The 12,786-nt window shown below is 40.7% G+C and overlaps 1 protein-coding gene across 1 annotated transcript in view; it reads left to right on the top strand.

Annotated features, from left to right (window-relative positions):
- Positions 1 to 8,891: 8,891 nt before the first annotated feature.
- The window catches only part of dlc1 (DLC1 Rho GTPase activating protein), an 84,383-nt gene continuing 80,488 nt past the window's right edge, over positions 8,892 to 12,786 (top strand). Inside the window, exons 1-2 of the mRNA XM_020661258.3 lie at positions 8,892 to 9,433; positions 10,434 to 12,443. Coding sequence (XP_020516914.2) covers positions 10,503 to 12,443 — 1,941 coding nt within the window. The 5' untranslated portion in view covers positions 8,892 to 9,433; positions 10,434 to 10,502. The remainder of the gene's footprint in view (positions 9,434 to 10,433; positions 12,444 to 12,786) is intronic.

Below are 12,786 nucleotides of genomic sequence, written 5' to 3'. Positions count from 1 at the left end.
TCTCTTCCAAAACTCCTAAAGATAGCTTTAAGATAACCTTTTCCTATGAGAAGAATATTTGAAATTGTCTTTAGAGAACAATCAGACGACACACTCTGAATTCTGGAGATTTAGGTCATTGCCTGTGGGTATTTCCCAGAAACTGTAAGAAAATATTATTGACAGTCTTTTGGTATTTCCCCTAAGAGTTCTTTGACGTTTTCTAATTTTCTACATAGCAACGAAATTACCCTTAGAGAGCTTTAGATCGGACTGAAACACGACAAACCCAAGAAAAACGACTGTTTCTTTTATTATATTGAGACCGACTCAAAGTAATGTACACGCATGGGTAGGTCTTTAGGAAATCACGAGGTACCGTGAATGCAGCACAGTGGCAGCTTGCTGATAGACAGCAGACGCACGTGTAGATTTTGGCGACGTTTGCTGGAGTAAAGAAGTAATGAACTGTAACGTGACTGTTTTATATTATAAGACGTATAAGACGTGTTTTTTGTATTTTAACTTTTACCTCCAGCACTTTCTATGTTTTATGTGACTGTGAAAATAAGCCAGCCTCGGGTAGTCAATATACTGCATCCCTTATGATACTAGTAGCCGGTTGTATTCGTGAACGACAGCTAATTACTATGATAAGTTTGGGGTTTTGTCGCCATCAGCAGTCTGTGTCACGTTACTACAACCAGTTTTTTTTATTTTATTAGATGCATAAGCATTGATTACTTACAGAGCCTGCATGGTAGTCCCTCTGCTGGAGGAGGGACCACAGGCACCTCATCCTGCCCAGAAACAGCTGACTGGTGAGAAGAGACTGCTGCCGCCCCTCAAGATGAAGCACAGTACCTCCTGTAACCTAGCAGAGGTGAGTGTTTGTAAATCACAGTTTCAATCCGAGACTTACAAACTAAAGGTGAGCGGGCCTTTTCAGTCAGGGCCCCTCGACTTCGGAACGACCTCCCTGAGGAGATAAGACTCGCAGATTCCCTCGATTCTTTTAAATCCCTTTTTAAAACATACTTTTACAGACTGGCTTTTATGTGATGTCGTCTTCTTAATGTCTTTTCTTACTGCTTTTTACTATTTTCTATCTTCTTTTACTTCTTACTGTTCTTTTATTTATGCTCTTACCTCGTATTTATGCTCATATCTTAACTCCTCTTATGTTTTAACTTGGTGATTTCTTATCTTACTTACTTTGTTTCATATTTATATTTACTTTATTATTTTTATTAATATTATAGTTTTTTTCTTTTTTTGATCCTTTAACCACTTGTTTCTATTTCTTTTACTGCTCTTACCTTCTTATTGCTGTTATCTTTTTTTATTTTTTCAGCTCTTTTAGTTTCTTACATCTTTTTAAATCTTTGGTCCTCTTGGTCTCAGCTCGTGTTGTTGGGTTCTTGTGTTGCCTGGGTTCTCATCATGGTTCTTGTGACAGTCGGGGTTATATATGTCTGTTGGGTATCGTGCACTTTGGGTTCTTTTCTGTTGAATTGTATTTAATTATTTTTAGTATTTTGCATTTGTTATGTTCTTGCTGTTGTTTGTGTTCTTCTCTGTTTGGTTTAGTTTGCTTTGTTCTTGTTTGTCAAAGCACTTTGTAAACCTGTGTTTTTAAAAGGTGCTATATAAGTTATTATTATTATAATCCTGTTTCTGTTCGCTGTCTTTAAAAATCTATTCAATTCTAGAAAAGCTGCCTCATTAGGCTCTATTTTTTAGTCTCTGGAACTACAGTTTCTGGCCTGGTGCACTCGTTTTCCCCTCTTCTTGCAGTTTGTTGGACGTGCTATTAAAATGAGTCAGATGTTCTAGGTAGCATCATTTTTGAGTTGACATTACAGCCTGCCTGCTTTTTTTTTTTTTTTTTTCAGGACGTTTCTTCTCCTCCTGGCAAATATTTTTACTCACCTGGGCAGTTCCTGAGTGGGCTGTAATGTCAAACGGTTTTCAGAAAAAGAGGTTACTCACTACCCTTTTTCTCTTATTGCACCATAAATGTTTTTTTTCTGCTGCACAGCGTGGGAGAACGGAAGTGATGGTAAATATTTAACTCTGGCAGTCTTATCAGTTCCATCCCTGACTAATGTATGTTTCCTTCAGCCTTAGACGTTATACGTAATCCCTTTTTAAAACATGATATACCAACACATACAGTATGCATCAACTACTCAGGACTGATACTAGCTCCTATTGTATCTGTTTGGATTCAAGTGAAAAACAAGAGTACAGAGTTGGAGATATTGTAGGAAGCCTTTGGGAATGCTTTTTGAATGTATGCAGTGTATAGGGCAGCTGTTACATTTGGAAACAAAACTTCAAACTTACAAGGGCGGAAACCAAACTATCCGTTTTCTCTCTCTCTCATTATTTAATGAAACAGCTCCTTTTCCCCTGATTTCTTTTCTGACTCTCTGTCTCAAGTATTTCCTGCTGATGCTGCTGTGGCAACTGTGTCCAAGGACAACACGTTTTCCTGGATCTCCAGTGGAAGAGTCAATGCCAGCACAGCATATGTTCAGCAGAATCCCGGCTGGGTGGGGGTTGTTGTAGTACGTCACTGTGCTGGATCTCAAGAATCATTCCTCATAAACAGCAAGACAATAAGATAAATATTATGAGACCCTGTCCTTGGTTACTTTTGAGAATTAAGCTGTTATAATGTCAAGCGTTGGAGCATGGGAGTAATTCCAAAGTAATAAGTACAATTACTCCAAGTAATTTGGAGTTTCTGAATTGCACCTATTTGTTTTTTTGCAAGAATGGAAAGAAGTAGGTGTGATAAGCTTCCCAATAGACTCTGTGTGATTCATTTGACCTTTGGTATAACAAACATCACCCTCGATAATCAGGCACTGACAACTGCCCTCTCATTCATGTGGAACTCCTAAAACAATCAAAGTTTAACATCTGCCTGGAAAACAGTCTATTCAGTGTAGTTTGCATTGTGATTCATGATATCAGCGAGTGAAACATTTACCACATGTTATGCCAACGTACATGTGAGTATTCTGTATATTTGTTGGCCTGAGCATACTTGAAGGCTACAGAAGTGTGAGAGTGTGCTCAGCCACAGGTGGTTAAAGGGTTATGGGACATTTGTTTGAGTCAAGAGTCGAAAGATGAAATCCAGCTGCTGTTTCCTCCTCGTCCTGTCTGATCCATATGCAGGTTCTGTTTGATACAGAGAGATATTCTGAGTAGAAACTTCTTTATATATCGCAAGATCTTTTATGTTTGCCCTTTTCAGCTGAAACAGGATGTTGTGATGTCACATTAACTACAAATCGATAGGATACGGTTTGTTTAGCGGAGATGAAGGATGCTTGTCGTCAGTCAAGTCAATGACAATCCTTAGACTCTGTGCAATGAGATAACTAGAAGGTCCTCGGACGTTAGACATGTTCTTTACCTTATAGAGGACGGAGAACAGGAACAGACTTTTGGACACCATTCATCCGAAGGTGGAGGAGATGAGAGATCTACGATATCTGAAATAAGACAAGGTCAGAAAAAGGAGCAAGTAAGAGAAGGGAAGAGAGGCGATCCTTTCAAGAAACAAAGGCTTTGTTTTTTGGCACCTTTGTTTATGCCTTCTTTCCAATTGGAAATCACATTTAAAGATAACTGGAGCATTGAAATCTCATCTTACATTGTCGTCAATGAATGATTCCATCAATCAATCAAACATTATTTATACATCATCTTTCAGAATTCAATTGCAGTTCCAAGTGGTTTACAAAGGAGCTGAGAAGTGAGGGACAAAAGGTAGAATGTTAAAAATGGGATTTAGGGACTAGGTTTCAGAGATTAGTATCCCATTTTCCAATATGGCTGTATATAAAAAGGTGTCTACAAAGCAGCTCTGGCTCAGAGGAACAGTCGGTCTTCTTTCAGTCCAAAGGTCTGCGGTTCGATCTTAGTTCCTAGAGTCAAAGTGTTGTTGGGCACTGAACACTTGTTTGTTTCCAGTAGCATGAACTTCAGTGTGTGAATGTGTGTGTAGGGATTAGTAGAGACTGATGGATACTTTTCAGAGCATCCTCTGCGATCGGTGTATGAATGGGTGTGGACTGGGTGATTGTGACATAAAAGAAGAGCAAAACCAGTGCAAGTTTATTCACCAAAGCAGATGAAGTCATCATCAGAATCATTTTAATTTGGCATATCATGTTTACATGCAGGAAAACAAAGTAGGATATTCATCCCAGGCAAGTAATTAATGGAATGGATCATCATGCCTCTTGAGAGGGAATGTGATTCATTACAAACAGAGTGACTTTTATGCAGGATGTTTTTTTGAAATAAGAGCAGTCACTTCTTAAATGGCAACATCTTTTAATGTGAAACTGATGGTCAACACGACATTTGAAAAAAGTATGAATAAACAAGGAATAAAAAGTTCAAAGGGAGCAGAATTAGGACTTTCTCTGTTTTTAATGCAGTATTTTCCACAGTTTTCATAGATAAATTATAAGTCAGAAGACTCAAGTCTGTAAAAATTGATTTGACAAACAAACATGTTACAGCACTGAACTTATATACTGAGCAACATTAATACACATATATAAGGTCCTCCGCTTGTCTCATGCACTCTCTCTCTCGCTCTCTCTCATACACACACACACACACACACACACACACACACACACACACACACAGATCCTCTCAAAAGAAGATTAGAGAGATTATTTTAGCCTGGAGATTGTTATGGTCTGTATCCTCAATAACTTGTACTTCCTGTTCCCACGGTAACAGTCACACTACACTATAACCCATGTTCAGTGGCCAAGGCCCCCTCAGATTCTCCCACGACGACTTCTTGCATGTAGACCCACGGGAGCAAAGGGAGTTGAAATCCAGGGATGATTTAAGACTGTTTTTTTAATAAAGACAGCAATGTAGCCCTCAGTCGGCTTTGTAAGTTGCATCAGCTACATCAGGATGTTTCATTAAAGAATATTGCGATTGCTTAAGTTCCCAACCAGGCCTCAAACGTTGCTATTTCAACCAACACGACTCTGGTCTTTTCAAAAGAAGTCGTTAACCACGGAGCAAAGCAAGTGACAGGAAAGCATTGCAAGGATCTTGCTGTGGTTTGTTGGTATTATTTTTAGATCTCCAGATGAGATTCTGGCATTTTGTTTAGTTTTCTTTTCAGTGTAAATGAACCCAGAGTCTGTTTTTACAACTTCACATAACTACTGGGCATGTACAGTAGAAAGCGGTTATTTAAGGAAGCCTTAAAAAGGGGTGCAACTTAATCCTCTCAAAGCAGTCTTTGTATACGTAAGAACTCGGAGTGACTCAGTGTTTTTTTTTCTCTACGAGCGTCACCTACATTTTCCTACATGGGCAAACACCCTGTGTTCTTCAATGCCCATGATTTAGACGGGCTTATTTTTCCAATAATAAACTATATCAGCGAGGAATGTGAGGCTGTTTCCTCTGGGCCCTCGCTGCTCCACTAAAGAAGGCGAGGGATTGAACAGTGGGGGATTATAGGGTGAATCGTGAATGGCTCTTTCTTAACCTTGTATGTGACGGCTGTAGACATATGACCAATGGTGCTTGCATGCCTGCGACAACATTCATGCTCGTCTGCTGTGTGGCGGAACTTGGCCGCAGTCTGGCCTGAAATGATGACTCTTAAAGGGCAAACAAATACAAACTTTTAAATGAACCCACATACATAATACATGATCATTGACACAGTTTCAAAAATAGATGATAAACACACACACACTCAAACACACTCCAATTACCACAAAAATCCTGGAATTTTTCTGTTCATATGGTTTCTTGAAGACGCTGTCAAAAGATGTGAAGATTTGTACAAAAACTGAAAAGTGACTCATCCTTAGCTATGCTAGTGGCATTTTTCTAGACACGGTAATGTTGGTGTCTCTGTCTATCTGACACATAGACTGTATAAACAATGGACGCAACCACTGGCAACAGCCAATGTGTTGTCCCCTGCCTTTTTGAAGCCTCCATTTAAGTGTACCAGCTGCTGCCATGATGGTTTTCTTTCCCTATTCGGCTAGAGTGTGATGCCTGAGAGGAGCGTAGGGTATGGAACCCATCAGTTACCTTCCGACGATGATATAACCTCTTGGACTGACGGTGAACTTTTCGGGTATTACGGTATATCAAGCAGTTAATATAATCATGGATGCTGAATTCAAGGTCTCTGTCCCCGCATTCTATATTTTTAAGTAGAATCTCTGATGGAGATTTGTCAATGTCAAGTTTTCATAAATAAAATGTCAACACCATGCTAATTTATTAGCTTGTGACGTGAGCTACCTAAACCTCATGTTTCCATAAGAAAGAAATTCTATTTGTGGCATTTGCCGAGTGTAATTATTTCTTCATCAGATAAAAGAAACTATGAGGGCATGTCAGACATTGCAGACTCGATGCTTGCCCACCCTTTTTTCTTGTGGGAGGGCGTCCTACCTCTGTCTTTTCAGGAGGGAAAGGTCAACAATAATCCTGACACCTTTGCACCAGCCACTACATAATGTTAGTATGACAAATATTAAATTATCTAACAAGCAAGGAATGGTAAGCATCTCACACTTCCCAATTAGTGAGAAAATATCAATAAGTTCATACAAGTTATATACAAATGTATCCTGCTTAAAGTTGCCATGAATATTGAAAGTATTAGTATTGGCAAGTATTAGCTATTATTAGTTGTTTTGTTTGGACCAGAAAATAAGCTGTGTTTTGCTGCTATTAAGTAGGTCATTTTAACATGGGGCCTGTGGGTAATATCACTTTTGGTACTTTCACTGGCAAAAAACTTCTGTTTGAGATTCATGTGTAAGCTCAAGCAACAGAATTATTCACACCGACTTTACCCGAAACAAACGAATGCCAGCAACCTATTAAATTTCTCTCTGAAGTCAGGGTGAGCATATGTGACAAGGCAGCGTTATGTGTGTGAACAACCAACTGAGGAAGATTTCAGGGGCAGCCTGGAGTGCACTTTTGAAAACGACTTTTTAGAGCCAACGTCAAGTGGCTCCTGAGGAACTGCAGATTCTGGCACTTATTTGTTGGCTTTTGTTGTCAGCCCTTAAGGTTGCCCCTTGGTCAACCACTGTGATCTGTACTGAAATAGAACAATAATGATTGCAATTAGATTTTGACCAGACTTTTATGTAAACACACTTAACTTATGGTGTTCATGGTAAATATTGTTATCTGATAAACACAAGCGTGTTAGCATGCTTGCAGTTGACATCAAAGCGTTTGTGAGTGCAACAGAGCAGCGAGCCTGGCCGAAGACGTTTTGTTCAGGATTACATTTTGCTTTAATGCTCCATTTAAATGCCCGGTTCTCTTGCAGCTCACATGCGCGGACATTCTTGTTACACATGTTGTTGATTGAACATGTGTTTGCACAGTGTCACTAAAGGATCAGTTGTGACGTAGACCAGTTATCCTGTGGCCGTGCAGGATGTTAGGACAGAAGGGGAAGGCTTTTCAAATTAAAGACCCGTGTTGGATGTCCACATGAAGTAATGAGTGGATAGACCGAGTCATGCTCTGTGTCAGCCTCTCTTCTTCAATCACAAGCCATATTCACATGGAAGCTACTGTGACCGAAAAGATCTGCCTTTCGTTACACTGCACTCAGCGTAACCACAGAGCGCATCATGTGACATGCTACAGAGGAGTCTTGTTGAACTTGGATCTTTTCCCTTGAGTACAACCATCTGTGTCCCTGGAGAGCCAACATTGATGGCAGTGTACAGTTTCCCAGCGAGGCCCCTAAGAAAAGACTCATCCAGGGACTCACCTAACATCTGGATGACCCAAAGGTCAGAGGCTGGGGTTACAGGGATTGTTGGAAGGGGCTTCATTCCATTTTGTCCCTGCTGCTTTGACACACTAGTCTTTGTACTACTGAGTTAGTTTAGGTGAAATAGCTTGCTGTAGCACTTGTATGATTTTATACAGTGATTATTTTTTGCTAATTTAAATGTAAATCATTTCAGTCACATTATATGTAAATACTGCTGCTTTTGCTTTGTCTGGCTGCTGAGTGCTTCTGACAAATTACTATATTAGGAAATGAATTACTGGCATTTTGTTCCTTTTAACGTTTTTTCTCCTTTCTGTCTACTATATAGACTATATATACTATATAGATATGAAGTCAGAAGCACTTCCAACATGTTACCTTTTGTCATAAAACTTTTGTTGTTGATTTACAATTGACAGATATTTTAAAAAAATGTGTTCCTCGTGCTTATCTGTAGAGATATCAAGCTTTGCTATTTTTTTGTCATTACCAGTGTGTTTGGATAAGAATGCTTGACCAGTTACAAGATGACACATTTTTAGAAGAAAAGCATGCTCCAGGAATAACTGCCAAAATATTAGAGCAATCTCTCTTGGATCACAGCCAGGAGGTCTTGCGAGGCAGCTTGTCTGTTACTAATCAAAACCAACTGGTGGTAGCCTTGTCCACCCTAAGTGAAACAGCACACTTAGGCAGAACTAGGGAAAACGTCCACTTAGAAGAGGAATGAGACCAGATTTGAAAGAAGACGCGGAGAGGAAGTTTTTGAAACAGCGAGGGGAGAAAGTACATTAGAGGAGGGAGGAGGGAATAAATGCGTATAGTGTGCTGGGTGAGTTGTGAGACGGGGGATGGGGCTCCAAGGATGTGACTCAGACTCCCTGTCAAAACCAGTGGGGAGGGGACCTGATGAGAAAAAGGATAGAACGGAGGAGAGCAGGGGTGGAGTGGGGGAAAGAAAACCCAGCCCCTCTTACACCACCCCGACCCTTCTGCTTTCAGCGTCAGCAAAAACCCTAATGTGATCAAGATGGAAGTTGTCTTTGGACGTCTCACTGTTCCCCGGCTTTCTGCTTGCCTTCCGAGGCTTCACTGCCTTTCGGACAGTTTCACAGCCAGGATATTGACTGGAGTCCAGAAAATGGCTTGAAGAAACCAAGACTATGGACTTCTTACAAAATAAAAACCTATATCAACTCGCATGGAAAAAGATGGATTCATATTTCATGGACGCATTCCTTTCAGTGGATGAATGAAAAGGCAACTTGTGACGTTTCTGGAGAACTGATCTTAAAGAAAATACTGGATCTACAACCTATTTTTTGGATTCTTGCCGGTTGACTTTTTTCTAACTATACAGCGACTGGATTATTATTTAAACCACTGAAGAATTTAAAAGAAGTAAACATTGATCAAACTCCTGCATAAAATATCTGAAATGCATTGAGGTGTCAGTTGCGCTGTTGGTTTAAGGACGAGTAGAAGGAGCAACTACTTTGGTACAATATTTACAAATCTCCTTTGGATTTCTTGAAAAAAACTGGATTTAGGCTCATGCCAGAGGGTGCAGATGACAGTTGGGACCCACCGGATCTTCTCTTGAGGAAATAAGAGGTGATGAAGTGAAAAGACAAACACCCATCTCAAATCTTGATAACATGTTTTATAAAATGTTAGGTCAGAAGCAGCTCAGTGAGATAGTGTCCAGAAACTTTTTTTGTGATCCATGTAACGTGAACAATGAGAGCGATTTTGTCATCATGTTAAAGCCTAATTTTCCATACACATCACGGCTTATCCAGGATGTCCTTTTAACCCTGTGCTTGCTTATATAGTTAAACTTCTGTATTATATTATGGCAGATCTACAGCATGAATCAAGTACCTACTGCTGTTTGAATCTATGTGTTCTTTTGCTTCTGTACACTCTGACCTAGAACAACAGGGAGAAAAAAAAACGCAGTATAGAGCTTGGTTTTGATTAATGTGATGCTGTTGGCCTGTGCAGACCCAGCTGTTCAGGGACACTGGCTGTCATTGGAAGTTTAAGTTTTTTGAGTGCATGGTGAGATATAGAAAGAAAGAGAACCAACACCCTGATTCTCCAAGACCAGTTTTAAATTTGCATCTCTAAAGTTAGTGTTTAGGGAACATTTGCGGTGTAAATTTGTTGCAGTTCACTTCACAGATATGTTACAATGTAAACAAGGGACACCTTCATTTATCTTGATTATCTTGATGTTTTAGAAGCTTTGTTTACTCTACTCCTCAGAGCATCATTACACTATAGGCAAAGACAACTGTATCAGAAGAAGGACATTCAATGTAGTTATCAGACTGTAAAGTAACATCTGGCACAGCTCTGCTATTAAGATATCATCTCTCTATGATTAAGATGACTAAGATTAGCAAATCTTGGATGCTGTCATCTCATACAGATCCAGCAGAGTTTAAACTGTGAACGCAACATAAATACGCCCCTCTTGAAATACTCCTCAACTGTTTACTTTAAAAGTAAAACATTATGTATCATGCTGTCATCTGCTCATTTATTTTCTGTTAACTCATAATTTGGAAACACTGGTTTCTCATCCCATTTTTCCTCTCGCTTGCAGCAGATCCGGTTCTCCATTTTTCTCCCTGGCAACAAAACGCGCTCTATGGCATAAAACTGGCTGTCCACCATGCCAGTAGCCATACGGAAAAGAAGTTGGGAGGAGCATGTGACGCATCCTTCAGGATTACAGTACAGTTATGATGATTTGGATCTGGTCTGCTGTCATGGGGTGGACAGCGAGGGTCCCTGGATGGCAGCAGGGGCTTCCAAACAAGGTCGACGTATGAGGTGTGCTTCCATGCCAGAGGGCTGCCACCGACTGCCCCCAGAGGATGCGGCCCAGACTCTTGAGCTCACAAATGATGATAAAGAACCAGAACAGTCGATGGAAAGTCACGAAAAAGTTCCTCTGGATTCGCAGGACGAATCAGTTAATCACTTTCATGAGTTTGTGGAAGATGACATTCCTAAAAGGGCCTCTGAATCAGAGCATCTCAAAACCACAGTTGTTGGAAATTCTACGGAATTTCTATTTAACTGTAACAGTGGGATGTCCACAGCAGACCATTCTTTTTCAGTTTGTAGCAGTAGTCACGGCGAGAAAACTACTAATGGTGAAGGTAAAGATGGTGCCGAGAGTGTCCAGAATTCTGACATTTGCAATAATGATAGTGTCTTTAAAAATCCACATTTTCTTCGTGAAGAGCAACAATGCATCTCTATCTCTTCTAACAATGGGCTTCCACTGTCTGAATCTGCTGGTGAGAAGCCTGGCAAACTTCCAAATCAACAGGAAACAAAGGAGAGCCATACACAGGGTGACTGCAGACCTCCTGAGATATCTGCTCTAAACCGGTCATCCACAGAACTGGATCCTCACACTGACCTCCCAGATGTAGATGTAGAGGAAGAGACCATTTCCACCTCTGGCCATTCGGATATAAATGTAACCTTACCTGATGGTCTCCAACACTGTTCCTTTAATATGATGGAGAGTGGCGAAGTGATGTCACAAGCTAACAAAACAGTGGAACCAGTTGTGACTTTTGTGGTAGAAGAAGTATCTGACGAAAGAGCAAATGAAAGCTTGAGTGCAGATTCTGCAGAAAAACTGGATGGATTAAACAACCAAGAACATCTGAATGGAAATACAGGACTTGATTATGACTCAAGAGACATTCAAGAAGGAGAGCTGGATCATCATGGCACCACTAGGGCATCGGATGTTGCTAATGATTGTGAAATATCCTCCCAGATATCATTGAAACAGCACAATGTTGAAATAACAGTGATGGACAGGCATCATGGAGAAGAAAGTGTACAAGCTGAAGGCAGTGAGATTGCATCTGAAGTCAAGAATGGACCAGTCACATCAACTGATATTATTGTCGATGGTCAGCATTGCTCCTTGACAGTTAACAACGCTATGTCGTCTGCAAAACTAGACAAGCAACAATATTCAGATGGAAACCCAGTACAGGCTAACAGTCAGGGTCCAAACATGGATGAACAAACAACGACCTCCATCAGTGAATCAACAGAAAACATCCTTGAAATCTCAGTGTCCAAAGAGTCAGCTTGTTCTGAGGATCTAGTCACGGCTATGCAGTTGGAAAATTGCGCCTCAAAACTGGATACAATCCCAGAAGTTAGCCACGTTGAGCCAGATGACACCCCTGCACTGAATCCTGAAAAGATCTCATGTTTCACCCAAAGTCCAGATGTTCAGCACCTCTGCGTGAGCAATAAACATGCAGCCACTGAACAGCACCTAGAGAACCTGCTTCCATGCACTGCAGAGGTCAACGATGAGCTCTCACCAGAGGAACTCCATGGCAACCTAGAGGGCTGTGGGTGTTGCCTTGGTGAGTCACCTGCCTCCAAGGTGGCAGATGGTCAAGGAGAACACCACAGGATGGGAACTACTGGGTCTAGAATGGAGGAGACAGATGATGAGGCAAAAGCTGTTATTTACAGTAACACACAACTTTCCAGTCCGGTTTTAGAAGCAACAAATGAACCTGGTGATCAGAGGGATGACAACGTGGTCAAAGTGCGCATGAGAAAGGTAAGGATGCATATAATATAGTTGTGGAAGATCATGATTGACGAAGGCTACAATACTTTCTGTCTTTGTCCTTCCGTTTGTGTTGAGAACACACGACTCGTGCACCTCAGAAACTTGAAATTAAGTTATTTTCTTCTGAACTGACTGGGCATATTGGGCCAACAAATCATTTTTGTCCCACACTCTGGCAAGCACGTAGGAAAACAATGACTTCACTCTCACATGCTTGCAGTTGTGTGAGTGGGGGGATCTGTGAAATGTTTTACTCTTTCTCAACTGCTCATTGCAAAACAAGGTCCTATAAGGGCATGGAGACTATGAACACAGAGGGGCTTGGAGGCTC

The sequence above is a fragment of the Labrus bergylta genome, chromosome 1 (genome assembly GCF_963930695.1).
Source record: "Labrus bergylta chromosome 1, fLabBer1.1, whole genome shotgun sequence".
NCBI lineage: Eukaryota > Metazoa > Chordata > Actinopteri > Labriformes > Labridae > Labrus > Labrus bergylta.
This window is presented reverse-complemented; position numbering and strand designations above follow the sequence as displayed.